This window comes from Dasypus novemcinctus, chromosome 2 (assembly GCF_030445035.2).
Source record: "Dasypus novemcinctus isolate mDasNov1 chromosome 2, mDasNov1.1.hap2, whole genome shotgun sequence".
In the NCBI taxonomy this organism is placed as follows: Eukaryota; Metazoa; Chordata; class Mammalia; order Cingulata; family Dasypodidae; genus Dasypus; species Dasypus novemcinctus.
The window spans coordinates 142,527,987-142,555,499 of NC_080674.1; the positions used below are offsets into that span (position 1 = coordinate 142,527,987).

The 27,513-nt window shown below is 56.6% G+C and overlaps 1 protein-coding gene and 1 long non-coding RNA gene across 2 annotated transcripts; both read right to left on the bottom strand.

The window, feature by feature from the left end:
- Positions 1-15,023: 15,023 nt before the first annotated feature.
- Positions 15,024-20,327, bottom strand: PITX1 (paired like homeodomain 1). Its single transcript, XM_058279084.2, has 3 exons — positions 20,104-20,327; positions 17,542-17,774; positions 15,024-15,574 (listed from the first exon to the last, which is right to left on the bottom strand). Exons 1-3 carry the CDS (start codon positions 20,270-20,272, stop codon positions 15,032-15,034), a joined length of 945 nt encoding a protein of 314 aa, XP_058135067.1. The 5' UTR covers positions 20,273-20,327; the 3' UTR covers positions 15,024-15,031.
- Positions 20,328-26,016: 5,689 nt separating this feature from the next.
- LOC139437048 (uncharacterized) lies at positions 26,017-27,096 on the bottom strand. The gene is made up of 3 exons (XR_011646619.1): positions 27,010-27,096; positions 26,509-26,555; positions 26,017-26,363 (listed from the first exon to the last, which is right to left on the bottom strand). It is a non-coding gene; the product is annotated as an uncharacterized lncRNA (long non-coding RNA).
- Positions 27,097-27,513: the final 417 nt, after the last annotated feature.

The window sequence follows — 27,513 nt, forward strand, 5'->3', positions numbered from 1 at the left end:
GTTGGCCTCCCCATAGTGGCTATGATCGTGACAGCTCCCCACATTCAGGGATTGGGTCTGGATAGGTGCCCATGAAGTCTGACTCCCTGGGACTCTCCTACCTGCCTCGCACCCACATACCCAGCCAGACCCAAGGGGTGGGAAGAAAGGCCAGAGGCCACAGCCTGGGGCCATACTGGCTCTAGCCTCCCTTACCCCAGCAGCAAGGCCCCAATGGACCCCCGGGATAGCTGCCTGAGGATCCCAGACTGCCAGGACAGGATACGCCCAAGAAGGACGTCCAGAAACCCATAGAAGTGCAGGGCCCCTTTGAGCTGGTGGGGCCCTCCTGATCCTGGGCCTCTGCAGGGACTGGTGTGTGTGGGTGTGCCTCCGCCCGGCAGAGCTGCGTCTCTCTGGGCACCCAGTGCCATGGAGACCCCACATGGAAGTCTTCTGCGAGTGCAGTGAGTGGTGATGAACGCCGCAGCACTGGCCTACCAGCCCAGCCGCTGGCTTGAGGGTGCTGCCTCCTGGCACACAAGGCCCAGTGGAGCCCCCGCCTCAGCCAGGGGCTTTGGGCTGCATTCCCGCTTATGGTTGAACAGGACCCTTCAAAGGTGGCACTTTCTGCATCATCCCTGGCTAAAAGGATTGCCAGAGCTGCCCCGGCCCTGGCACCACCCTGGTCCAGTCACGACAGAGCCACCCAAAGGCCCGGGTAGGGCAGGTGGCTGGCAATCTTCCCTCAGACTGGCCAGCCGAGGCCCGGCAGTGGCCCCTGCTCCTGCTGCTGGGGAACATGCCTGCGTCTGCTCCTCGGTACTGCCCGCCCGGACAGAGGGCAAGGCCGATTCTGGGCAGGGCTGGGGTGGGCAGTGGTGCTGACAGCTGAGAACAGAAGGGCCTCGCCCCCCACCGGGGGTCAGCTCAGCAGAAAACTCTACCCAGTGTGTAGGTGGAGCTTTCTAAGAGGGTCAAGAGTGGCTGGACAGCAGGGTCCCGTGGGTGGCCGTGCGGGCTCTGGGCCTGGAGGACAGCACCCCAAGGCCACAGGGCTTACTCCTGGCTGGAGGCAGGCCTGAGGCCATCCTGTCCTTGTCTCCGTCCTTCACCAAACCTTGGTCACAGGAAAGACAGATGAGGAGGCCCTTCCCCCGGGGGACCAGGGCCCAAACGTACCTCAAGATCAGAGGGGAGGGAAACGGACTTGGCCCAGTGGTTAGGGCGTCCGTCTACCACATGGGAGGTCCGTGTTTCAAACCCCGGGCCTCCTTGACCCGTGTGGAGCTGGCCCATGCGCAGTGCTGATGCGCGCAAGGAGTGCCCTGCCACGCAGGGGTGTCCCCCATGTAGCAGAGCCCCACACGCAAGGAGTGCACCCCGGAAGGAGAGCCACCCAGCGCGACAGAAAGTGCAGCCTGCCCAGGAATGGCGCCGCCCACACTTCCCGTGCCACTGACGACAACAGAAGTGGACAAAGAAACAAGACGCAGCAAATAGACACAGAGAACAGACAACCGGGGGGTTGGGGGGTGGGGGGGGAGAATTAAATTAAATTAAATTAATCTTTAAAAAAAAAGAAAAAAGATCAGAGTGGGGTGCCAGGGCTCCCCTGAGGTACCCACTTGGCCAGAAGTCCTCGTAGGGGGGAAGAGCAGGTGGAGGTTTGGAGCTGGGCGGCGTCTGGGGCACGTGGCTGAGCGACTCACAGCGACAGCTTCTGATGACAGGGTGGGGGTGGGGTGGAGGTTCAGGGGCTCTGGAGGGGAGCTTCTATCCTGGGACCTTAGCCAGAGAATTCCAGAAATCAGCAAGGCTCTCAGTGAAGCACGGACTGTATGCGTGTGGGTCATAACAACTGATAATGAATTTAACAGCCCTGAGAGTCATTTGTCCTTTCATCCATGCACCGGCCATTCTTTCCTGAGCTGTGCAGGTGCCAGGGCTTCTGTGATGAGAAACCCACAGCCCAGCCCTGACCCTCTCGGAGCTCACGATTGTGTGGGGGAGCCAGTAATCCAGCCAGACCGGATGAGAGAAAGTTTCCCCGAGCAAGTGACAGTAATTGTTTGAAATGCAGAGAGCACGCGCCTTTTAAAAAACTCAAATTATTCCCATTTGCAAATGTTCACACACTCTCAGAGCCAAATTGCCAAATTGAGATCTATGGAAATGATGCCAAGAAGGCTTGCTCACAAGCCTTGCTTGAAACCCATTCGCCCGCTGTGGGAGGGCTCTTGGAGGGCAGGGAATATAGCTTAGCTGCTTCTGGGGTGAACAAGGCTCTGTGCCAATACCTGGGAGGGGGATGTAGGTAGGGCGTCTTTGCCCCTCTTGGCAAGGGAGAAGCTCAGGGCCTTAGGTCCCCAGTGCCCCTGTGGCGGAGATGACTCCAGGCTGCTGGCCTCCAGGCTGTCCAGACACTCTTGACCCTCTTAGAAAGCTCCACCTACACACTGGGTAGAGTTTTCTGCTGAGCTGACCCCCGGTGGGGGGCGAGGCCCTTCTGTTCTCAGCTGTCAGCACCACTGCCCACCCCAGCCCTGCCCAGAATCGGCCTTGCCCTCTGTCCCGGGCGGGCAGTACTGAGTCAATAGGGATTTCCAGGTGCTCTGGTGAGTGCAGCCCAGTTGGCAGGGTGGGCAGGGCCCAGGCAATGGCTCCAATTCACCTCTCAGGGCTGAGGTGCAGCTGACAGGGGGACCTGCTATACTGGGTGCACCAAGGTTGCTCAGGGGATATTAAAACGCATCCACCTGCTGCCACCAAAGAATCCTGAGACTTGTCCTAGGAGTCTGGGAATGAGCAAAAGATAAAAAAAAAAGTCTGCCTCAGGCGGGGCATGGTAGAAGTACCTGCTTTGGAGTCAGACCTGGGTTCCTTAACCAGGTGGCCTTGGCCAATGTATCTGGTCTTTCTAAGCCTCAGCTATTTCCTTTAGAAATGAGCTGATAGAAGCCACCAGATACCAGGATCAAAGAAAATACACGAGAGGGTGAGCAAGGCTGCAGTCGGCTCGTGGCTCGTGCTTGCCAGCGTCAGCCCTCTACCTCTGGGTCAGCCGGCTGCCGAGGGGAGTGCTGGCTGGGGGCTGAGAGGGAGTTGCTCTCATTTGGACTGGCCCCAAGTCGAGGAAAGTATGGAGCTGAGAGCAGGAAGCAGAGGCCAGGAGCCTGCGGAAGGGGGCGGGAGTGGGTCCCCAGAGGGAGCTGGGGTGGATGGGCAGACGGCAGGCCAGGCCCAGAAGCTTGGGGCCCGGGCCCAGTAGGGCCGCCTCAGGCACCGGCCATCGCAGGCAGTGTGGGAGGGCAGGCTGCCGTGAGAGCCCAAGCACAGGCTGTCACAGAGCAGAGAACGGGGAGGGGTGATGTGCAGAGGTCCGGCCCAACTCCGCTGGCAGAATGAGCCAATGGATATTTGGTACAAAGTCCCAAAGCAGCATTTCTCTTTGGCTCCATTTGCCTGCAGAGCAAACACTGGCAGATTGGAATTCCCACTTGGGCTCTGACCAACTCAAACAGGCTTGGCCAGGACTTTGATGGATTTGCCTGGGGCAGAAGAGGCTCTGCTTGCCTAGGCCTGGCTGTGCAAAGGGGGACACTCCTCCTCAGCCCCCAGCCCGGGATCCAACAGGGCTGTCCCCAGATGGCTTGTTCACCTGTGGCTTGGTGGTGCCAGTGCTGCAATGGACTCAGGGCCCCCTTGCCTGAGTCTTTCCCTGGTCCCACCAGGCCTCCCCCTCTTGTGGGAGGGACCTGGAGTCCAAGTTGGAAGTGCTTGGAAGGTGCCTGAACCTTTTTTTCCTTTTCTTTCTATTTATTTTTACTGCATGTTGATTCCCCAGTAGGAAGCACTCCCTATATTATGGGGACCCAAATAGCAACCGGAGATATAAATATCCTGTGTATTCCAACAGCCCCTGGAAATCCAAGAGGCTGGAAAGTGCACACCTTGATGTTTTCTTCAAGTGTGGGTGAGACAGGACACCTCCTCAAACTCACTGCCCTTCATTAGGTCCAGCTTTGCTCCCACGGGGGTCTCTGCCTGTTTTGTTCTGTCCCAGGCCCCAAAATGCTTGGGTCTGCTCCATTGTCCCCAGGCTCTTTAAAGGTGTCTCTGAATTCCCAACTAGGCTACTCAGAAAGGAGAGGTGATTGTTGCTGATTCTGTTCACACGGGACATACACGGGGGAAAGGAGCTAAATGTAACGATGCAAGATTTATTAACACATGAGAGACCCCAGTCTTCCCCATACTCTGTGCAAAAGAATTTTGTCTGTGCTTGGTCAGCTATGTACCTCACCTTCCACGAGTTCTGTCTTTGCTGATGCTTTTTTAGTTTTTTTGTGATGAAGCATTAGGGGAATGGTGGATAGTCAGGTGGGAGAGCTGGAAAGAAAGGGGAGGATTCTTGCTTTTCAGGTCAGCCCCTGAGTTCTCCATGGTAGAAAAGCAGGGTAATGGGCAAAATAGAGAGGAAAGTAAGAGACCAAAGTAGCTCGGCTGATCTGTACGATAAAGAGCTGGGGCCAAGGAGGCAAGAAGGAAGTAAACAGTGATCACCAGGAGCTGGAGACTATTGGAGAGAGGCTGGAGCGTGAGACCCGGAAAGAGGAAATGCAGACTCTTAAGAGTCTTTGTGGGTTAAGAATTGGTTACCCTTCGATGTTCCTTGAGACGGGTGAGCAATGATTGGAATTATTTAAAAATGCTGTACTGTGGCTTTTTTTTTTAATGGAACCCCATGAATAGATTAGACCATGTGGAATCTGTGTTATATTTGGGTTACATAAAAGATCACTGTGTAATAGAGCTCTCTCAGGCTAGAAATTGGGAAATATTAAGAGGACTTTACCAACCGTGTATGAAGCACCCAGGTAGGATCAAAGGCTCCAGGTGAAGTGCCCCAGGGGTAGTGGCACCAAGTGTGATTGGCTTTCTGCAAAATAAAACTGAATTCTCAAAAGGGAAGTGTGGAAAAGGCAAGAGGGGGATGAAGAGCCTGTCCTAAAACTCCTGGATGAAAGAACCCATGATTGCCCCCAACTTGTATAAACTGCTAATGGAGCAAGTCTGACAGCAGAGGCTCCACTGCCCCTTCCCTGTCCCCGACTGCCTCCCTCCCTTCCACTGGGACCTTGCCGACTGAGACTGGAGACTGGGATGAAAAATACCTCCTAAAAATGTACTGTGGGGCAGAGGAGGAGGAATGAGGCCTGGACTCCAAAGGACCTCCTAAGTTCTCTCCACTGACTGTGGAAATTCCACCTTCTGTTTTGTCCACATTTCTGTTTATAAGATATTGATACTTTCCATACATAATTTGAATCTCAACAACAGTGTTAGGTATTTTCATTATTCCCATTTAATCAGTGGAAAAACTGAGGTTTGAAGACATGATGTAATGTATCCAAGGTTGTATAACTAAGAAGGGAAGAACTGGGATTCACAATCACATTTGGTTCTTTAATCACTTTCTATAATACTGTGCAATCATTGTCTAAGGAGTTATCCCCATATCATAGGTGGGAAAATTGGCACTCAGAGAGGCTGTCACTTGGCCAAGATCATCATTAAAGGGCAGAGTCAGTATCTGAAGGCAAGCCACACATTTGTGTATCAAAGTTGTCCCTTGAATTTTAAAAACCAAGTCACTTTTCCCTTCTGGCAGGCGGTGACTCTGGGAGGTGGAGAGTGCCCCCTCCTGTGGGCCTTGGTTTTCCTGCTCCCTGGCCCCTTCTCGCTGCCCGGTCGAGGCTCTGAAGTCTGCTGGTCCAGTCTGCTTGGCCCTGGGAGCCCTGGGAGCCCCAGAGTTGGACATGACAGCAGGAAGCAATCAGTGTGCGCAGATGGGGTGGTGGCTGTGGCGCCTAATCAGGAAATTACAGCTTGGGCAAAAAGAGGGGTTTGGCCTAGATGCTGCCCTTTCCTGGGTTTCAGCAATGCAGGCCCACATGGAGGCTTGGCTGGCAGACGAATGCGCTCAGCGGGCGTGAGCAGGGCTTAGCAGATGGACGTGCCAGCCCTGTCTCACAGCCGCAAGATTGGCCCCTGCAGTGGCGACCTCACAGTCATTCCTTTCTGGTGCTCTGTCGACTCGTGCCCCCCGCCCCCACTAACTCATTCTGCAAGGCCTGAGCTGCAGGCACCTGGAGGCCTGAGAGGATCTTGGCCTGAGTAGGTGGGCTTTTTACCTGACCCTTGAAGGAGCCAGCAGAAAAGGACTGAAAGAATTGTCAGGTGGGAAAGCGCCAGTTGCAGAACAGAACATACAAGACGTCATCTGTAATTTAAAAAGAAGAAATGAAATGAAAAGGAGAAATAAATAAAACCACACCCACAAAATGGCAGTGAGGTCTTTTTTCTCTTTTGAGTGGCAAAGATGATAGACAAAACCCAGTATTGGCCAGAGTACAAGGAACAGGCACCCCTGTGCACTTTGGGCAGTGCAAATAGGGGCCTGCTTGGCAGGGGCACTGGGGGAGGCTGGAAGGAGGGAGGCTGGACCTGTTGACCGAGAAAGGACTTCCTCAGGAATTCTCCAGAGATAGTAGGTCAGTGAGATGCTGAAAGACAGTTCTGTGCCTCTGAAGCAGCAGGCTACCTGAAGCCATTCAGGGCCGGAGCATCTGTAAACCTGGTCATGTCCAGGGTCTCTCCAAACTCTTACGGAAAACTCTGAGAGGCAGGTAAGTCCAGTGTCCTCTTCACAGGGGGACTCGGACTCCATGAAGGGAGGGTCATGTCCTAGGGAAGAGCCCAGCCCACGGACTGGACTCCCTGGGGGTGGGGGTGGCGGAGTGGGCGTTTGGCCTCCTCCAGGCACCTGCACGAACCTCGCCGTGGACATCCATGCCTTGAGGGGCGCGGTGAGTCTCTGTGAGCCCAGGGGGCCGGGTGAGCTTCTGCACCTGACCCTGGCCGCTCGACTGTGGAGGAGGAGAGGAGCTTTGAGGAGTTGGCACCGAGTTTGGGAGGAGCCAGGTGTTCGCCATGCATGGTGTATGCTGTGTACTCAGTATTAACCCTGGTGAGTCGGTAGGAATGCAGGGGAATTTGGGGGAATGCAGGAGGGATCCTTGGTCATGTCGAGTCTGCGGCGGGGTTGGGGTCTTTTGTGTAAATGTATCCTTTATTAAATCCGGTTTATCGTAAGGGATGTGCATGCGCCCATGTGGCATGTGTGTGCACGAAAAGGCTGTAGCATGGGTGGGGATTAGCATCATCCCATAGTGTCCTAGAAAGCTCCCAGGTTGGCCACAGGTGGGAAGAGTTTGCGGGGAGCCCCGGCTGGGCTCGCCACCGTCTGTGAGGCGGTGCAGTGGCCGCCACTTTGTGGCTGTGGTGTCTTGGAGGGTTTGCAGAACACTTTCCATGAAGTCACTGGGACGTTAAGCCCTGGGTTCAATTAAATGGGTTAATATGCTTTGTCTGATTCTGATGAACAATAATAGTATAATGTGATAATAGCAATAATGGTGCTATTAGCTGTGATTATCACACGTGTCCGCACAGTCCCAGGTACGGAGAGGAGGTGCGGCAGACATTCCCACACGCTCAGGCCCCATTTTCCACTCATAAAACCCCCTTCTTCAAAGTCTACTTTCCTATATCCATTTTTGGGACAAATTACCAACACTTAAAAAAATTGGTCCATTTTGTATGAGAGCCAAGTCCAAATTACTGTTACTTTCCCCTTTATACTTTCAAACTTAAAAAAAGAGTTGGGATGGGGAGCTGAGGGGGACACAGGGAAAGGAGAGTGAAGAGAGAAAAGTGTATGAATGAAGAAAAGGGGAAAAACAAGCCTTGTTTCAGTAAAAACGTATTTCTGGAATGATGTTCTAGTTTACTCAGGCAGAAAAATTAGAAATGGTGTGCTTAGTACTTATTAAACAGGCTAAGTAAGCATGACTATTTTTAGTAGTGTAGTAAAATGCTGGTAATTTGGGCCCCTTTAATAAAGATTCCATAATCGTGCTGGCTGAAGTGTGCGTGCGTGTGTGTGAGAGGTAAGGTAGGAGTGCAAACAGGCTGGGCTGGAGGACTGGAGGGTGGGGGACGGGGGTGAAGCGGGTGAACAAAGAACAGAGGCATGGCTCTCTGCTTAAGACAACCCTATCTGAACACTAAGCTCTCTTCACCTAGCAATCAAAGACGGATCATTACAACGTATTCTCCTCTTCGAACATTCCTATTGGCATCTACTCGTTTGACATATGTTTAAAGAAGAATATATTTGAAAACAAAAGTTTCATTTCTGTAAAAAAAAAAATCTGTAAGGTTTACTTGACATTGTTACTCACTGCGCATCCCCATCCCCAAAGAGGTTGAATCCAAGGTTGGTGACGAGACACCGCAGGTGAGGACAGGGACCCTGTGGAAAGAAAACCATTTTCTGTTCTGTGGATGTCAGGTTTTTGTATTTTTAAAATATATTTAGACAAAACAAAACAAAACCTACAACAAAGAAATAAAGAAAAAACTTTACTGTTTTACTTCATCATTTCAAAAGTAATGTGTGCTTAGTGCAAGAAAAATTTGGAAAGGACAAATGAAAAACAAAAGCAAAAACACACTCATTTCCCACCACCCAAAGGCAGCTGATATACTGAGCTCAGTACATAGGGCACTGAGTCACCACAGAGGGTGCTGGGTACACAGTGCACACCATTGGTGTGAAGTGGCACACACCTGGTTAACATTTTGTGTGCACTCAGAAACTCCTCTGTGCATATATAAGAACTAAAACGGTACTGTTTTGTAGCCTGCCTTGTTTAACTTTCTTGACAATAAAAAAGACAGTGGCAAATCTATGCTAACTTATAGAGAAAAGCCACTCACCATGGGCTGCTCTCTCTGGCCACGCAGCAGACGCTCAGTGATGGAAGCATCCTTGATGGGCCTCGACTGCTAGGCTGCACAGAGGGATGGAGAACTGGGGTGAGGGCCAGGTCGGGTCCCTGTCACTGGGTCCTCAAAGGGGCTGCTGGTTGGAGAGTGTTGGGGAAGAAAGCAGTGAAGCAGCTCTGGTAGGAGTCCTGGGTACCAGCCTCCTGATGCTGGGGCATAAATACAGACATTTTTAAAAGCAGGGCCGGGAGCTGCCTATGCTGAGGGAGTAGCAAGTGAGTAGAGGAGGAAGGGAAGAAGCAAGAGAGGGGAGAAAGGAGTGGAGAGGGAGGAAGGGCCAAGACATGTTTTGCCGAGTGTGGAAGTGAAGGAAGGCAGCCCCTCAATTCTTTTATTCAGCAAACAATTATTGAGCACCTATTGTGTGCAGACACTTTGCCAAGTGTGGCTGTCTACAGCCAGTTGATCTAGTTCACCACCCTGGCTCTCTGTGCCTGCAGCAGCCCTGCAGAGCTGCTATGCCCGGCCTCCAGGAGGCAGTGCCTGCAGGCTCTGCTGTCAGACAGGCTAGGGTTCGCGTCCCTGAAGCTGTGTGCCTTTGGATTACGTGACCTCCCCGAGCCTCAGCTTCCCCACTTATAGAATGATGCTAATAAAAGAAACAAAACATGTACAGTGCACAGCAGGGGCCGCACAGAGCAGGCCCTGTGGCTGGGTGACTAAGACAGCCAGAGCGGCATTCGTCCTCCACCAAGGCGATCTTGTGCTCTGCCTCCACCCCGGCCAAGAGCAGCTTCTTGCACCGTGCCCCTGCTCCTCTGCAGCGTCCTGATCCGTGGCACTGGAGCCCTCCAACTTGGAGGGGCACGGACACTTGTCCTGGGCACCAGCAGCCAGTCAGAAGGCAAGATCCGGGGACCTGAAAAGGCAACACAGGAATGTGATGAGTGGGTTCCTTTGGTGAGAGGGGCGAGGAGGCAGGGGCCAGCAGGGTGGGAGGAGGGCTGTGAACGCTTCAGGGCGGGGATGTGTGTGGCAGAGACTGCAATCACCCATCCAGGAAATGAGAAACTGGAACACGGAATGTAACAGGAGTTTGGATTTAACGTCCCCCCACCGCAATCCGCCCCCACCAGCGCTTCCTTAGTACCAGTTGTCGCCTTTGCTGCTCTCATATACAGCCCTGCTCTGTGAGGGCTGATCCTGGGGTCCCGCGCCTTCCCTTTCTCTCCCCAGACCACTGCAAAACCCAGATAAGACAGTGTATAGCACAGGGTGTGGGAGCATGGACCTGTTCAGAGGGCCCGAGTTCAAGTCTTGACTCCATCACTCACTAGCTGTGTGACCTTGGGCAAGTTATTTATCTTCCCTGAGCTTCAGTTTCTTCCTGTGTAAAAACCAGGACAAGTCCCTCCCTCATGAGATTGCTATGAGGAGTGGATGATATTCTTAAAAAGTACCTGGCAAGGGTCCTGACAATCAGGGCCCAACATTAGCTGCTGACAACATGATATAACCTAGAACAGAGGAATCCCCTTCCAGAGATACACAGAAGCAGTGTTCAGGAATTTTCTCCCTATGCTGCAAATTAGAGAATTAGAAAATTCTTAGAGGAGAATTTGAGGGGATGGTGCCCACCTTCCACTCCCGTGGCTCACCTCTCAGAGGACCGCCAAACTGAATGGCCTCTGGCCTGAGGCCAGTGGATGGCACAGTGGATGGCAGGAATGGGGGCTAGTTCCTCTGGGCTCCGGGGCCTGGCCCACAGCAGGTGCTGGGAAGAGACACTGTACTGATTGAGCCACAAGACCACAGGCTGGCTTACTGACGGCCACATCTAGCGAGGTTCCCCAGGAGGGAAGGAGTGGGGCAGGGGGATGGAGGAGTGGCCGTCAGCAGGACTGTCAATCGTGGCACACATTTATGACACCCAACAAAGCTAGAGGGAAACCCACAAATGACATTTTCAGAAATGACTTATTGAAATACTTAGAGAAGCCCTATTAATGCAGAAAGTGGGGAACAGGGCCCTCGAGAAAAACTGGGACATCTCACGTAACAATCGTAACAAAAATTTATACCATCAATAATAACCATTAATGCAATACGTATACTATATGCAAGCATCACAACTAATACTTTATGTGCATTATCCCCTTTAATCCTCTAACTGTGTGACATAGTTGCTGTTACTCCCTTTTACAGAAGAGGAAATAACAGCTCAGAGAAGTTAAGTCTCTTGTCCAAGGTAACTCAGAGGCAGAGCCAGAACCCAAACCCTGCTCCACAGTCTCATTGCGCTCAAAGACAGTGCTGAAGGGTTCTGTGGAGGCTGACACCAAGTAACTGGCCAGGAAACAGGGACGGCTATGAGTGGAACCTCCTCACACCCATGTCCCAGCTTGGCGGTCTTGGTGACGGAGGCTGCTGTTCCACTGGGGAGCGACAGGTTCAGCATGTGGAGCGGGTGGGCAATGCCCACTCCAAGGCAGATCTTCCAGCTGTGACTCCCCCCACCCCACTGTGGTAGCTGGCTCAGCTAAGGCTGGGGACCAGGGGCAGCCCTGCCCCCTCGGGAAGATGCGCGGTCCCTCCCTCTCAATGACCAGGCACTCCTCGGGTTGGCACAAAGGCTCATTCCATATTAGTGCCCAGGCCCTGTAAACAGCTGGTGGGCACCAGCCTTCCTGCCCTCCTGTTCCCAGTTCACGGCCTCTCTAAACCTCCCACTTTGGGCCTCTCTTTGTCAGGCCTGTTTCTCGGGGTTAGTCCCGTGTTCCCAGCAGAAATTAGGGTCTCTTCCAGGCCGAAGGCCCTCCTCTGTGTTGCCCATGGTGCTGGGCATGGGGCAGCCCTGTGCACAGGGCAGAGAGTGGGCACTAACTGGGTTGGAATACATCCCATTATTTCCTGCTGTGTGACTGTAGCCAAGGGACCCGACCTCCCTAAGCCTCCGGGCCTCGACAGTGAAGAGGAGTAATGAGGCGCCTTTCCTATAGGAAAGGTAAAGGGCTTGGGACCCTGCACAGGTTCAGTAAATGTTTGCTCTTGAAGACAGAGATGGAGCTACCTCCCCAGAGCAGCTTTGCCCAACCACCCTGTTTAAAAAAGGACTCCCACTTTTTCCTCACAGCACCCTGCTCTTTTCTTCAAAAGCACTCAGCCTAGTTTGTAATTACGCACGTGTCTGTTTACTTGTCCAGAAGAGCACGGACTGTATCTGTTTGCCACTGCTCTACCCCCAGTGCTAAGAGCAGGATCACAGTAAATGCTGAATGAATGAATGAATGAATGAATGAATGGCTCCCCCTGCCAAGTCTTCTTCAGGCAGAGCAGGACTGGGTCTTCCCACCTTTTCCCAGAAGACTTGGTTTCAGGAGGCCCCATCTCCTCTAGCCTTTACCCTCCTGCTGCAGCAGCTGGTACAGCCCGGAAGGGCTGGATGCTATCTCCTGTGCCAGCCACAACAGAGCTGGTGAGAAGAGCTGGGTGGGGCTGAGGCTGGGCCTTACACTCACCTGGGTGGCCATGGTCCGAGGTCCTCAATGGATGACGGGGTCATTCTGGGACGCTGCTGTCCTTGCACCAGGCTGAGCTGTCTGGTCTGTGGCTCCACAGCGGCGTCTCCACCAGTGCCCCACCTGGGCTCCCTCTCACCTGGGGCTGCGCCCGGCTTTCTGCAGAGGCGTCCTCTTTGCCTTCTACTTTCTTCCAGCCCCCACCTCCTTCGAGTTCTGTCCTGCCTCCTGCCCTCAACTGAGACCAGGGCCTCCTGGCCTTGGCAGATGTGTGAGGCTGGGGGAGGCACTCTGAGTCCAGATGTGATTGTGTTTATGTTTCCAGAGAGTGAGGGGTCGGAGCTCTGGACTGGAGCCGTTGGGGGAGGGGTGGTCTGGCTCGAGCCCCTTGCCCCAGCCTTCCCTCCCCCCATCTCCCTCCTCCAGACTGTGTATCTGGCTCTGTCCCTCTCAGAACCGCACTCTCCAAGTCACTCAGCATCTGGCTGGGCTACCCTCCAAGGAGGATCCCACCTCACTCCTCATCTGAGGTGAGAAGACCAGTGGAATGATGCCTGGCTTAGGGATATAAAGACGATTGGCCCAGTGTGACCTTGGCCCAGTTACACAAAGTCTTTGAGCCTGGGCCCTATCTTCTATAGGGATAACACTCCAGACCTCAAAGGCAGTGCTGACCTGCTTTGAAAATATATGCACAGGGCTCTCCAGCTATTAGCTCATGACTAAGTCCATGCCTGTGCCCCACTCCCAGCCAGGGCTTGCCTGGGTCCAGCTCCAGGGCACTGCCAATCCCTGTCACAAGGTGATTCTTAAGCAGACTACCAACCCCTCCTTCCAACCCCCGCTGCAGCTGCAAACATTTTGTTTTGCCTTCAGAAGTGACTTACTTAAGGGAAGCAGAATTTTACAGGCAGTTTACAGGCCGGTCTTGTTCAGTAGTTTCTAAAAGTGGAGGAGGGCAGAGGCAGCAGCAGCAGCTTCGGATAATGTGGGGTGGAAGGGAAGTGAGAAGTGAGTTCTGTGTGAGCCACACTTTCTCCCGCACGTCCCTGGGAAGGATCTTGGCGTTTCCGGGTACTATGGAGACAGGCAGCAGGAAGCCGCGACTAGGTCTGACCCGGCCTGCTCGCTCAATTCTCCCCGACCAGTCGCGGCCCGGCTACGAGGTGCACGTACCCGGCCCACGGGAAAACAGGCAACCTCGAGCTTAGGGAACACAAGGGCCGCGTAGCGCCCCGGAGCCTAAAGAGCCCCGTCGGGGGCAGGGAAGGGGGCTCCGGCTAAGGGCAGCCCCGCGCGCTTCGCGGAGAGACCGAGCCGCCCAGTCGGTGCACAACCAGCCGGAGCTTGGGGCTCGGGACTCCCGGTGGCGCCCGGCTGTACAGAGCAGGTCAGGAACAGTGTGGGGAAGTGGAGGCTTAGGGGCCCTGGCGGGGCCCGCCTAGACCTTTCCCTCCTACCCGCGGGGTCCCGGGTGGCGCAGTTCCCTCCGGACCCACCTCCCTCCTCGGCCGAATGAAGCAGTCAGGGCTCGGCGGTGGTCAGCACGCTCGGACTATGGTTTTAATAGACGTACATGGACAAGTCGATATAGACAGATTTATAATTCTATACAGTCAGTCCGACATACACAGGGACGCTGTAAACAGAGGCGCGGGCCGGAGAGCGGGTGTGCAAAGTGGGCGCGGCGCGGCTCCGCGGCCGCGCCCCGCGCTCTCCCGGCTCGACTCTTGCACGGCGGGCGGGAAGGAGGGGACTGTTCGCCGGGAGGGGTCCACGTCCCAGCCCGGGAGCAGAGCAGAGGGCCTAGGCGTGCGCTGGGCGCGGGGCCTGGTATGCTCTGAGAAGAGCCGTCACCATCCCTCTCGTCACGCCCGCCGTGCCAGCCGCGGCTCCGGGCCTTAAAATGGGGCTCCCGGGCAGGGGCCGGCTAGGGCTCTTCGGAGCGTGCGGGCCATGCGGGCCGTGTGCGGCTCCGCGGCAGGTCCCCGATCCCAGCCTGGGCACTGCCACCCCCAGCCCAGCGCCCGCTCCAACTCGGATCCGAATCGAGCTAAGGCGCGCTCGGGACGGCCCGGCTTGGAGAGGGCGCCTCGGCTTATATAGAGGCTGCGGGCTCTCAGGCCTGTCCGGTGAGGCGCTGGGCCCCGAGGCCCGCCCGGCTCCGCGCGTTTAGTTCGCAGGCACAGCCGACACGGCCGGCGGCGCGCAGTCCAGGCCCCGCGCGGCGGGAGCACGGCCTACGAGCGCGTCCTCTCGGGCCGCTGGGCCTCGGCGCTTGCTTACCACACCGCCGCTCTCTCTGAAGAGTGGCCCGCCGGAGCCCGAAGGAGCGAACACATCACCCGCGCCATCCCAAGGGAAATTGCAACTCATCCGTTTTTTCGCGGCACTTTTCTCCGATGTCCTTTTTGTTTTTGATATCGTTTTGTGGGTGTTTTTTTTTTTTTTTTTTGGTTTGTTTTTTTGATTTTTTGGAGGGCAGAACGGGATCCGGAGAAGCAAACACAAAACCAACCGGGAGCTGGGGGAGCTGGGGAGCAGGGGGCTGCGGGGGCGCGCGGGCCGCGGCGCGGGGAGCTGGGGCGCGCCGAGCCGCCGCCTGCGTCCTCCGCGGCCGCCCCCGCCCCCGCCCCGGCGCCGCGCCGCCCGCGGGCCCGCGTGGCCGAGCGCGGCGGTCAGCTGTTGTACTGGCACGCGTTGAGGCCGGACGCCGGGCCCTGCAGGCCGCCGTAGCCGAACGACGAGTGCTGCTTGGACTTGAGCCGCAGGCTGGCCAGGCTCGAGTTGCACGTGTCCCGGTAGACGCTGTAGGGCGAGGCGGGTGTGCCGTAGGGGCAGGCACCCGGCGACATGGCCGAGTTCAGCGAGGAGCCGGTGAGGTTATTGATGTTGTTGAGGCCCGAGCTGGGCATGCCGGGCACGGCGCCCGGGCCCATGCTCGACGGCATGGTCATGGAGGAGATGGAGCTGGGTGCCGAGAACATGGACTGCGACGACAGCGGGCTCATGGAGTTAAAGAAGGTGAAGCTCTTGGTGGAGAGCGGCGCCGGCGCCAGGCTCTTGGCGGCCCAGTTGTTGTAGGAGTAGCCGGCGGCGTACACGTCCTCGTAGGGCTGCACCAAGCCGCTGAACTGCGGCACGTAGCCTCCCTTACACAGGTCCAGCTGCTGGTTGCGCTCGCGCTTTCGCCACTTGGCTCGCCGGTTTTTGAACCAGACCTGAGGGGATGGGGCGGGAGAAGGGTCAGGGCTGCCGGGGGCGGGAAGGAACCCCCAATACCCACCCCCGCTACCCCGAGCCCTCTGTCGGCTTCCTTCTCCCCAGTATTGTTTCTTTTTTTCGGCCGATATTTTTGTCTCTGCCTTCTTTCCATAATGGTTCTTTTCTTTTCCCCAGAAAATACTATTTTTTTTCCTCGTTCAAATCTTTGCTTTCCCCAAATTAAACTCGTCTCGTCGCCTAATACGGATCTTTCTTTTGAGTTAAAAAAATACTCGTTTTCCTTCTTCCTCTCAAGCATTCTATCTTCTGCTTTCTTTCTCAAACGGATTCCTATATAGCTCCTAAATATTTCATCCTGTTCTTCTCCCTCAAATACAAAATGTATTTTCTTCCCTTAAACTTAACGATCCTCCTGCTCCCCCAATTCTTCAATCTATTTTTCATTCCTCAGATGGTCTGTTTTCTCTTTATTGGCAATATTTGGCATCTTCATTTGTCCCAAATGTTTATTTTCGTTTGGTCCACCCTGCTATCTAAAACTTTTTCTTCTCCCTCAAATGGTCTAATTTCTTCTTTTTTTATCCCCTATTTTTAAAATCCGTTCGAATCTTCCCCAAATATTTAGTTATTTCCTTCTTTCAAAAAATCTGACCTTCTGTTTCTCTTAGTTTTTTTTTCTTTTCCCAAATACTCGATCCTTTTCTTCTCCCTTAAACAATTTTTTTTTCCTGTCGCCTAAATGTATACGAAATTTTTAATTTCCTTTTGCATCTTCCTAGCTTCTCTCTAATTTCTCCCTCTACTGTCTCTGCAAACTTTGGTAGGTACCTCTTCCTTCCCAACTCCTAGTCCTCACCAATCGCTACCTATCCTCCTCCCATCCACCCCTCTGCCCTCCCGACCCTCCACCAGCCCTCCGCTGAGTTTTCCAAGCTAGTTTGCTGGATTCTTGCATCATAGCTTCTACTGGTCCTCAGTCCTCAGAATTGACATTGCCTGATTCTGTTCCCACACCGCCCTACCACCACGAACCCAGGCAGGATTAGTGAGCTCAGGATTAGTGAGTGGTGTCTCTTCACCCAGCATCCCGCCACCAGGGCCAACCTGACTGGGTTGGGGTGAGGGTTGGAGTTACGGCAGGGAGTGCAAGTGCAGTCCAGGTGGAACTTTGGTCTGGCTGGGCAGGAGCTCCCAATATATGATTTAAGGTTTGTGCACCCAAGGAAGAAATTATTCTCTTGCTGCCCTGGTGGGAAAACCTTGCTTTTTTTGGAAACCAAAGGATGAGGAGAGGAAGGGAGCAGTCTAGTCTTGGGTCTGAGACCTTACATCGATTGCAAAAGGTACTCGGCCCCAGGGCCAGTATGCAGGAGTTCCCATCATTTGACCTCATCTACAGGAAGCGGCATTAGGCAAAAGGATCTAGTTAGGACTGGCTGAATGACCAAAGGGAGAGACAGGTGGGGTAAATCCTGAGATTTTGGATGGGCTGGGTGGGGGATGGGACCACTGTCCTAGGAAGTTTCTCCAAACCCAGGCAACCTTCAGGCCTCTGCCTTTTCCTTTTGTTTTCCCAGGAGGCACCATCCGGAGGTCCTCAGTGGCTGGAAATCATCTGCCCAGAGTTCTGGTCCAGAGTATCCCAGTAACATTGGAATGGGCCCTGGGCCCTACAGGGCATGGGAGAGCCCTCTAGGGTCACTAGTCTTTAGGCTGGGGTTGTGGTGGAGCCCGAGGGTCAGGTGGGACGTGGCTCAGAGGAGTGGGGTGGGTGGGGGGGCCGTCGGAGGGGCATTAGAGGCTGGGAGACTTAGCAGCTGCTGGGTGAGCCGGAACCTAGGGTGGGGTCTCTAACTCCGCTGGAGGGAAGGCGCAGGTCTGAGCTGCGGGGTATAGGAGGGTGAAAGTCTGAGCGCTCGGGTCTAGGCTTTCCAGGGCTACGACAGAGGCGCACAGCGCTCACCCGCACACGCGGCTCGGTGAGGTTGGTCCACACAGCGATCTCCTCTCGCATGCTCATGTCGGGGTAGCGGTTCCTCTGGAACGTGGCCTCCAGCTCCTGCAACTGCTGGCTTGTGAAGTGCGTGCGTTGCCGCCGCTGCTTCTTCTTTTTGGTGGGGTCCTCCGCGCCGCCGCAGCTCGCGCCGCCGGCACCGCTGTCCTCAGTCCCTTTGGGTTCCCCGCCGCGCTCCTTGTCTGCGGCAGGCAGGACGGGGCGCCGGTCAACTCGGGCGTACGCCCTTTTGCACCCCGTCCCGGCTCCACCGAAGCACCCGCCTTCAGCGCTGGCGCATCTCCCTCCCGCCAGGGGCCCTGGAATTGGAAGGAGCGCCCCCGCCCCCCCCCAGCCTCCGACCCCTGATCGTCACGTCAGTTGGCACCTCTGGTCTGGCATGCCCAGAAGAGTCCAGGAGCGGGAGCCGCGGCCTGGGTTCCTGGCTGGGCAGGGCCTGCTCCCACGGCTTGCGCTCAGGCTCAGGCTCTGGGGCTGCGGCGGCTGTAACCAGTAAACGTGGGCTTTTTTTTTTTTTTTTGCTGCCTCTTGTGAGCAAATTTAAGGGATATCTGCCTTTCTGAACTAGGTACTAGGCAGGTTCAGCTCTTTCCAGCCAGTGGAGTCAGTGGAACAAGAGCCAAGTAGTGGCCTGCAGCCGTCCACATTCTTCACCCCAGGGTCAGGCCGGGAGCCCTACTGGGCAGGCAGGACACAAAGGGGTTCTCGGCCTTAGCTTTAGCCTCCAGTCCCAAGGCTTAGAAACACCCTCCAACTGCAGCCCAGATAGACTGTCTAGGTGACCCTGTTAAGCTGGCTGTCTCTCATTGAAAGGACACAAAACACATACAGTTATAGCAATGTTGAAACATAAAGGAAAATAATTTAAAAACAAAATATGGAAGCTCAGAAACGCTCATTGCTCTATGCCTAAAAAGACAGAAAGGGTCACAAGTGCTCAAAATAGGTAGGTAGGAACACAGAGTAAATGGAGGTTAACAACTCCGAAGTCTCCGAGCAAACATACCCCTACCTAAATACAGTGCTGTCCGTTTATAAATTCCAGGTAGAACACAGACATTTATTTCTCTGGGATTAAAAAAAAAATCAATGTACTGTTGTAGATACACTTTTAACCCCTCCCAATAGTTCCCTTGTGAAAATAATTTTTAAATTCTAGAGAAATACATTATAGTTAGATAATTTAAATATCCAAAATAACACCGCTGTAAATTGATTTTGAGAAAATCTCAGAGAAATACGCCATTTTGGATAGACTTTTAAAAATGTCCCGAATAAAGCAAATAGATATTTTAAATTTCAGAGAAATACTTATAATGTTAAATCTTTTTGATAAAAAAAAACCCAGTTAAAATTGCCAATTAACTCTCATAGATTTGGTTTTAAAAACCAATCTATAACTATATAATTTTAAAAATAAAAACAAACCAAAAACCACCCTTAAAACTTTTAAAGCAAAAGCACAGGCCAGCGTTGTTTTTTAACCAAGCAAACATAACTACTCAGTGAAAGTCACTTAGGGATGCAAAACAGAAACAAATAGAGATTTAAAACGTGGAGAGAAACACTCAGCGGTGGATTAAGAAATGAACGCAGGAAAAGGCGCCCACGGCCCGGGGATCTAGCAGCTCCGCGGCAGTTAGGTCGGCGAGCGCGGTAGTCGTTCAGAGACCGGGCAGCCGAGTACCCAGGCAGCCTGGACCCGCCAGGGACCAGTGTCCGCGACGCACACCCGCCGAGTCCCCTCGCAGCTGGGGAAAAATTCGATCTCGGACGTATAGGCAGCACTCAGGGAGACATGCCTGAGCCGAGTCGGAGGCCTGGCTAGGCGGCCTGACGGCTCAGGGGTCTGGCGGCGCACGTGGAGCCGGGATCCCTCGGTTAGGGTTCCTGCCGGCCCTGCCAGGAGCCCAGCGGGCCCCTGGGCCCACTCACTCTGGCTGCTTCTATGTCTTCCTTTTATTGGAAATTTCCGCCCCCCGCTCCCGCCCCCAGTTTGCTTTTCTGATGTTTCCCGCGCCCTCCTTTCTCTCCGGTCTCGCGCTCTCGATCGGTCGACCGCCCACGGCCTATGTGGGTGTTTGGCCGCCTCTCCGCTCTCAGGACACTTTCTCTTGTCCACTATCTCATTTCCCTTCTAGATCTGCATTGACCCCACTGCATGAGCGACGATGCAACTCCCAGTTGTGCAAACCCAACTTAAAAAAAAAAAACAACCAAAAAACTGTTTGTGCCTGAATTAGAGGGGCTGTCAGTCGTGCTCCCCACTCGTAGGTCCGTGCATCTGCCTGTCTCTTGGCGTTTGAGGACACAGAGGAAATGCCTTCATATGTGTGTTTGGGGGGTGGTGTAAATTTCCGCGTTCATCGTCAGGTCGAGAACAGGAAAGCAAAAAGTCTTGGGGCACCAGGGGGCCTGACTGCGCGGTACGGGCGTCAGGCCTGGCTCCCAGTTCCTCGTGCCCTGCGCCCGGGGAGGCTCCGCACACGCGGAAAAAGGAGCCGCTCTTACCTGGCAGCTCCGTGTCGGACGACTCGCTGGCGGAGTTCTCCAGCGTCTCGCGGGGATCGGCGGCACGAGCCAGGTGGAAGGCAGGCCCCAAGTCGTGCGGCGGCGGAGGTGGTGGCCGAAGCCCCTCCGGCAGCCGCTCCAGGCTCATGCCCCCTTTGAAGGCGTCCATGGAGGCGGGGACCGCGGCGGGCGCACCAGGGGCCGGGGCTGGGCGCGCCCCGCCGCCCTGGCTGCGACCTGCGGGGACAAGAGCTCAGCGCCTAAGCGGCGGCTCCCGGGGGCTGCCCGCGTCGGCAGCGACGTCGCGCCGGCCCCATGGACCGCGGGGCCAGGCGGGCGGTGGCGGCAGTTTCTCGCGCCGGAGCGCCCGGCTCCGCGCTCCGCGCAGCGCGCGCCCAGCTCGGTCTAAGCTACCCGCCCGGCCCCGGCTCTAGCTCCCGATCCGGGGCCGGTTTCTAAGGCTCCGGACGGCGCCGGCAGAGTCAGTCTTAAAGCGACAGAGCGCACCGCCAGGTTCCAGCAGTCCCTGCGCCAGAGGTGGTGGGTGGGGTGGGCCTGGGTGGGAGGGGGCTGGAGAGGGAGGGAGCGAGCGAGAGAAGGAGCGCGGGCGGAATCCAGCCCCGAGCCGCCCGCGCCGCTGCGCCCTCTCTGCTGCCCTCCCTCCCTGCCTCGCCCGCGCCCTCCCCCTCTGCAGGCACCTTCCCGCCGCCTCCCCGCCCCCTGCGGCCTCGCCGCGCCTCTCCCTCCTTCCCCGGTGACACACCAAGTTCTCCCTCCGCCGCACAAAAGAAACGCATCTGGCCTGCAAGTCCCGCGTGGCTCGAGCCCACCTCAAGCCCCAAATGGCTTGTTTCGGGAAGAATCAACTGTCTGGGCCGCCTGGAAGTACCCAACCCCCGGCCAGAACAGTCCCAGGATTAGTGAATGTTCGCCGAGCAGGATCGCACCGAACGGGCGACTCCGAGCCAGCGCCAGAGCGAGGGCAGAGCCCGGGGCCCACTCCAGCAGCTCCCAGCGGTGTCCTCGTCGAGGGGCCGCCGGCCCCTCCTCCCCCTGCCTCTTCTCCCGGGACCTGAGTCCGGCTGAGTGACAGCAGCCCGCTCTCTAATGGGCTCCCGGATGCTGCCTCCTAATTAGCCTGGACCCTCTCCCCCAAGGCTGCTTCTCGGGCCTCCCCCAATGCACCGCAGTCAATTTTCCGGGATTGGGATAGAAATGATGGCTTCTAATCAGACGAAACGTTTCTCTTGGCTCCGGGCCGCTGGCGAGTGCAGCGGGAGACCCCAGGAGCCCCGCCAGGCCCGCCAGCCTCTTCTGCAGAGCCTGCCTCTTTCCTTGCTTTGCACCTTCAACGGCCTCCCCACACCGGCCAGGCCCGGGCCTTGGCAGCGTTGCCCCAGCTTGGGGCCCATGCTCTGGGCTCCTAGAGCTGCAGGCACAGGCTTGGCAAGGCAGGCGACTTCCGTCTCCCAACCCAGGCTGGCAGCCGAGGCCTCCAGTCTTCCCAGCTTCTCCCCCACACAGTTGGAGCTAAGCTCGTGCACCACTTGGCCCTTGCTGGGCACCAGCAAAGACGTTACCCTCCCCACCCCCACTGGTGAGCCCCTCCCTGAGTCCTCCTGCTTCAGTGAAGTTTGTCGAGGGATTTTGCTCAATAATTGTTAACTGGCCCTGAGACTTCAGCGTCTTGAACAAACAGGCAACAGCTGGGGCCATAGGGCATGGCCCTGACCTGCTCCTGGGCACAGCCGGACCCCCAGGCTGCCCCCTCTCCCTCACCTGCTCAGCTCCACCAGCTTCTGCAGCTTGTAACCTAAGGGAGGAACTGGGGGAGGTAGCCTGGGGGAGAAGCATTTCCCTACTCTCTAGGCCCAGCACCCTCACTGCTTGGCCCAGTACATCCTCATCTGTTCCTGGGGGTCTCTGCTTGGGACAGAATGTGCAGGCTGTCAGTGTCTGGGACGCTCTGCAGGCACTGCCCTCCATTGGAGGGAGACACCCAGGCCCCAGGCTGAGCTCCTCTGTGAGGATTGCTGGGCAGGGCCGGGTGCAGGGTGGAACCAGGCCTGCCTCCCACTCCCTCATCCTCAGCCCAAGGCCGCCAGCTCTGGGCCATGGGGAGAGGGCACAGCTCCTTAGGGCCTGGCCCACTCTCACTCTGAGGCTGAGGCTAGAGAGGATGCTTCCCAAATTTGGGTTGGGGAGGCTCAGCGACCCTTGCCCTTGCCTCCCAAAGGGAAATTTCTCTAAGTTCAGGGACCCCTGAGAGGAAATGAGTTTTGGCTCTGGGGACGGGGGGACATGGGAAGTATAGTTGCCCAGCATTTGCTCTCAGCCCACCTTTTACCACATTTCTTGGCTGAGTCTCCTGCAGCAGTGCTCAAGGAGGTAGCCAGGTGGTGCAGCATGCCAGGAAGTGCCCCTTCACACACCATCCTCTGTGTAGCTGCTTCCCCCCACAGTGTGCCACCCAGCCTGTCTGGATAGAGAGTGGGTGCGGGCGCATGCACACATAGACTGCCTATTCACGCAGGTGTGCTGTGCGCACCCAGCACACATTCTCAGGGCATCCAGGCATGGGAGTGCTGAGTACAGGCTTCCAGGCACAATGTGCACACACAGCCAGGCTTCTGGGTCCCAAGGCACCCATGCTGTTTGGCTGCTAGTGGGTAGAGGGTGTGTTCTCAGCCTGCCAATTGCTGGACCAAAGTAGGAAGCACAGTGCCCCTCTGGGTGGGCATCCAGAGCTAGGGTGTCACCAGAAGAGTCATAGACCCTCCATGGGTGGGGGATGGGTATTGTTCTGTGCCTGCAGCTCCAGCTACACAGTCCTCACCGTTTATGCATTTAATGCAGTTATTGAGCACCTGCTGTGTGCCCATCTGGATCCAGGCCTCTGGCAGTGCTCCAGGCAGGCACAACGGTCCCTTTATTTGGAAATCTTGATGCCTGCTGTGTGAATGGAAAGGCCCTCACACCCTTGTGGGTGAAGCTTAGTGTCCTCAGCCCCAGAAAGCAGCTAAAGCTATTGGGGAATGGCCAGGGGAGTCTGTTTTGCTGACCTTGGGCTGTGCTGAATTAGCAGAGGCGAGGGAGTAATTGATCGAGAGAGGGGGCCTGTGGCCAGAACCTGGGCATTGGCTCGAGAAGGGACTGGGTATTCAGTGCTGTCTCTCGCTCTTTCTCAGCCACACTCTGTCTGGCCACTATCCCAATCAGGGTGGGGGCATCTTGCACAAACACATATGTCACACACAAACACACAGGGCAGTGTTCAGGAGTAAGAGCAGAGGTTCAGTTTCCCCTAGATGACCTTGGACAAGGCTTGACCTGCACTTTGTCTCAGTTCCCATGTCCAGCCATCCCTGCCTGCTGTTCCAGCCTTCAGGTCACTTGAGGATGGGATATGAGGAAGGAAGAGGGCTTATTGAACTGGAACCATGTGCCCTAGTCCCCATTCCTTTCAGGACACACAGAGCCGGCAATGATTCTGTGACTTTCGGGAAATTTGGGGTCTTAGGGTTCTGGCTGGGCTGAGCAGAGGAGGCCGGGTTGTCATGGAGACTGAAATAGTTACTAAGGGGACCCTTTCTGAGTCTGGGCTCCCTCAAAACAGACTGTGCCCAAGAGGGGTACAGTAATCTAATTTGAGAACGGTGCTTGGAGGGCCCTCATGGGGGCATCCTCCCACCTACCCATGGGGTACCGTACCCTAATCCTTGCCCTCACAATCAAGAGATTTTAGGAAAAGGGAAGGAATGTGCCATAGCCTGCCCCTGGGGCCACTCACGACTCTCTGGGACATTCCAGCTCTAAGCCTCTTAGGCTGTGGAGAAGTTCAAACTAGAAAACCCAGTTTTGGGAGTATAGCGGGGACCACCTACCTCCTTCTGCCTGACCTAACACCCCCTCCCCAATAAAAGCTCTGGTTTCTTTGAACACAAGCAATTACTGGGGAGAGGCCAAGAGAGGGTGCTCAGGTAGGGTCTGGAAATAATCTCACCGGATCCTTTAAGGGGCTGAGGCTTCCTGCCAATCTGGGTTCCCCAGCCTGTCCAGGTGGGGAGAGCTAGGATGTATTCAGGGGAGCCTGGCAGCCAGTGGGGTGGTGATGGGAGTATGGAACTGGTTTCTGGGTTGCAGGCTGGGTCAGTGGTGGTAAGGCCCGTCACTTTTCCTGGCCCATTGTTCACTGGAGCCCACCAGACACTGGTTCCTGAAAGTGGCGGAGCTGAAAGCGAGAGCGGGCCAGGAAAGGGGCTGTGGCCACTCACCTAAACGGGGCGCAGGGGGTGAGCTTTTGTTGCATCACAGGTCCTCTACCCAACAGCTGCTTTCCTGGGAAAAAGGCATTCAGCCTGGCTCAGAGGTCAACAAATGTGCCTTTACATCCTAGAGTCCAGGCAGCCTGCTTTCCATACCCAGCCCAACTCAGGGCTTGCCCAGAGGCAAGGGCAGCCTGGAGAAGGGCAGGGGGGCAGCAAGTCCCCTTTCTTTGCTGCTCCTGCAGCCAGGAGTCTTTGTCATTGCCCTAGATCTGACCAATACCCTAGACCTGCATCCTGGGCCAAGTGGACAGCAACCCGGGTTTTCCTGCTTTGATTCGCGGCAATCAGAGGCCAAGATCTGAGACCTGAGAATACCCGGGCCCTGGTTTTTTCATTAAAGTGGACTCAAAGTATTTTTAGATTCAGGGAATTCCTAAATCGGAAAACCCTGGAACCAGGATTCCAGCCTAGGTTCCCATTTCTGCGATTCAACTCTTGGGGCCCTCGAATTACCTACCACGGCAAAATCGACTCCAACTTTCCTGGCCCGTCCCTGTCAGAATTCCGAGACCCGGCTCTAGAGAAGAGAGTGTGTGTTCGGGAACCCTGCGTCAACCACCAGACCCGGGAGAAACCACGGGAATGTCTTTATTGGACTTTGTGGAAGAGCATTTGGGGTTTCTCTTAGGTGAAGGAAAAGCCCGACCCGTACGGGTGAGGGCAGCTCTGGGCGCGGGCCAGGCCGTCCTGGGCCCCGGGCGCCTCTGAGCGCTGCAGCAGGACTTCGGGGTCGGTGGCGAAGGGAGCTGGGGGTCGGGCGAATGTCTGCTGCTTTTCTGCGGCTTTGCTACCAAACCGAACGAACGAACAAAGTTATTTCGTTTAGGACAAATACCCTCTTGACGCGAAGCTACCGCCAAAGTCCGGAGCCGTGCAGAGGAGCCGAAGCTTCCGCTGCTGTTAGGGCGCCCATCCCAGGGCGCAGCGGGCAGCCCTCTCTCGAGCCCCCTTTTCCCGAGGACCCCTGCAAGGGGCTGGAGCAGCGCTTAGGGTTGCGCCCTTCAAGGGGCCAGGACCCCGAGGCTACTGCTCCCTTCGGTCGCCTGGGGTCAAAGCGCGGGGTGGGCCCACTGGTGAGGTGCGGTAGCGCCCGTCTACGGCGATTGTAACCGCGCTCGGGACGCAGGGACGAGCTTCTCGCCTGCCTCGATGGCGCCTGCCTTGTGCGCGTTGCGCTGTGTCCCGCGCCGCCGGCTGGAACGCACTCACTCGCGTAGCAAATAGCGCGAAACTCGGTTACCACCGCTCTACGCCCCTTTACCGCGGAGACCCCGCGCCCCTAACCCAGCGTCTCTTACCCCACCCGGACTGCGCTGTGTCTGCGGGGCGTCGGCTCTGGGCTCGCGCGTGGCCGGCTTTGGCTCAGGTTTCGGCTCGGGCTGGGGCCAGGGATCCAGCTCTGTCTCCGTCTCCGGCTCTGAGCGCTGCTTCGGCCCCGGCTGGTTAGCTACATCCCAGCGCGCAAGGTCGCGGATGCCTCGGCTGGGCCCGCTCCTCCCGCCGCTGCCGCCGCCCGTCGCCAGCGGGGAAGGCGGGGACACGGGCCGGGGAGGCGGGAAGGGGGGGAGGGGAAGCAAGGCGTTAGCCTGGGCTGGCGGGGAGGGGGCTGCGCGCAGACCCTTAGATTTGGGGCCCCAACCTCCCTCGGGGCTCTGACTGGGGTGAGCACCGCTCCCGACAGAGGCCCGAGGCGGAGGAGCGCGCCCCGGGACCTCGCACGCGGAAGGTGTTCCCACCGCATGCGGACGAAGCCTCCGTGGGTCTCAGCTTGGTCCCGGCGCGTTCTCTGCCAGGGCTCAGTTTCCCACCTGGCACGTAAGGGGCCCGGCCCGCTTCGCTTTAGTCCAGGTCTGATCGGAATTTCCCAAGGTCATGCCAGATGATGGTCAAGCCGGGGTTTTGAGATTCGACCCTTTCCCCTTTCTGCTCAGCCTGTGTGCAGAAGGGAGCCGGGCTTGCGTGTTGGCAGGGAGAGTCCGCCGTGCAGAGCTTGGCAGCCGTAAAGGTTTGAGGACAGACCCCAGGGCTCTCTGTGTATGGCAGGAGGGGGATGGTTGGGGAGGGGCAACCGTCTGACCTGCTCTGCGTGGGGGATTCTCCCCTTCTCCCTCCTCAGGGGCTGGGCTGGTGAGAAAAGGGGAGACCGAGCCCATGAGGAGAGACACTTCGGCGACCCCTGGCCCAGCACGCCTTCAAGCGGCCGCCCCACTCTCGGTCCAGGCACAGGGAGGCCATGCATGTGGCCTTTCGGGCCGATCCCGACTGGCAGCCATCGGGAGCTAGATGGGCAGGGCTGAGGGGAACGGGGACCTGCTCCTCACACACCCTCAGGCGTCCGGGTTCCTCAGGTTTGCCGGGTGACTAGATAACATCCTGCTTAAAGCCTGGGGTGGCGGGGGACGGGGGGAAGGGGGGACAATTGGCCTAACCCCAAGCCTGCTTCCTGAGCGCTCAGCCTGAGCCTTCGGCTGCTGGGGCCCTGGGACGAGACAGCGCGTCGGGCTGTGGCCTGTCCGCCTAGGGCCCACCCTTTGGGACAGGGACAGCAGAGCCTGCCCGCCGACGGCCACGAGGTTACCGGACAGCCGCTTCGCTGGAAGTGCCGGGAGATGGACGCGCGGCAGCCGGGCATCGATGTTGCATGAGGTGCCATCACCGGGCGGCGCCTCCCAGCTTATTAACCCCCACAGCTGCCGCCGCAGAGGCCGGGCCGCGATCCCGCCCCGGCGCCCTGCTTGTGCGCGCCTCCAGGAATGTGGAGACCCGGGGCCTCTGTTCCTATCCCCAAAGCCAGAAGCCAGAGGGATCCGAGCTCCCCAAGGCTGCCTGTGGGGTGACCCCTGTACCCTGTTCCGCGGTTTTGGAGATTCCACGGCCTCCCCGCCCCACCACCCGCTACAACAGGAACCCCTTTCCCGTGGAGTGTGCGGCTTGGTGCACACCGGGTTATAAGGGTTAAGAGAAGTCCCCAGACCACACGCTCTTTCAGACCCACCTACAGGCGGCAGGGGGAGGGGGGGGCATCGGAAACGCTATCTGCGGACTTGGACCTTGCGCGCTGCCGGGAATTCAGCCCCCGCCT

What these genes read in the sequence shown, in the direction of transcription:
- PITX1 (XM_058279084.2), bottom strand. Translation starts at nt 20,272, where the DNA reads ATGGACGCCTTCAAAGGGGGCATGAGCCTGGAGCGGCTGCCGGAGGGG. An exon ending in GTCCGACACGGAGCTGCCAG is followed by an intron (nt 17,775 to 20,103) that starts GTAAGAGCGGCT and finishes TGCCTGCCGCAG; the next exon opens with ACAAGGAGCGCGGCGGGGAA. An exon ending in TCACCGAGCCGCGTGTGCGG is followed by an intron (nt 15,575 to 17,541) that starts GTGAGCGCTGTG and finishes CCATCCCCTCAG; the next exon opens with GTCTGGTTCAAAAACCGGCG.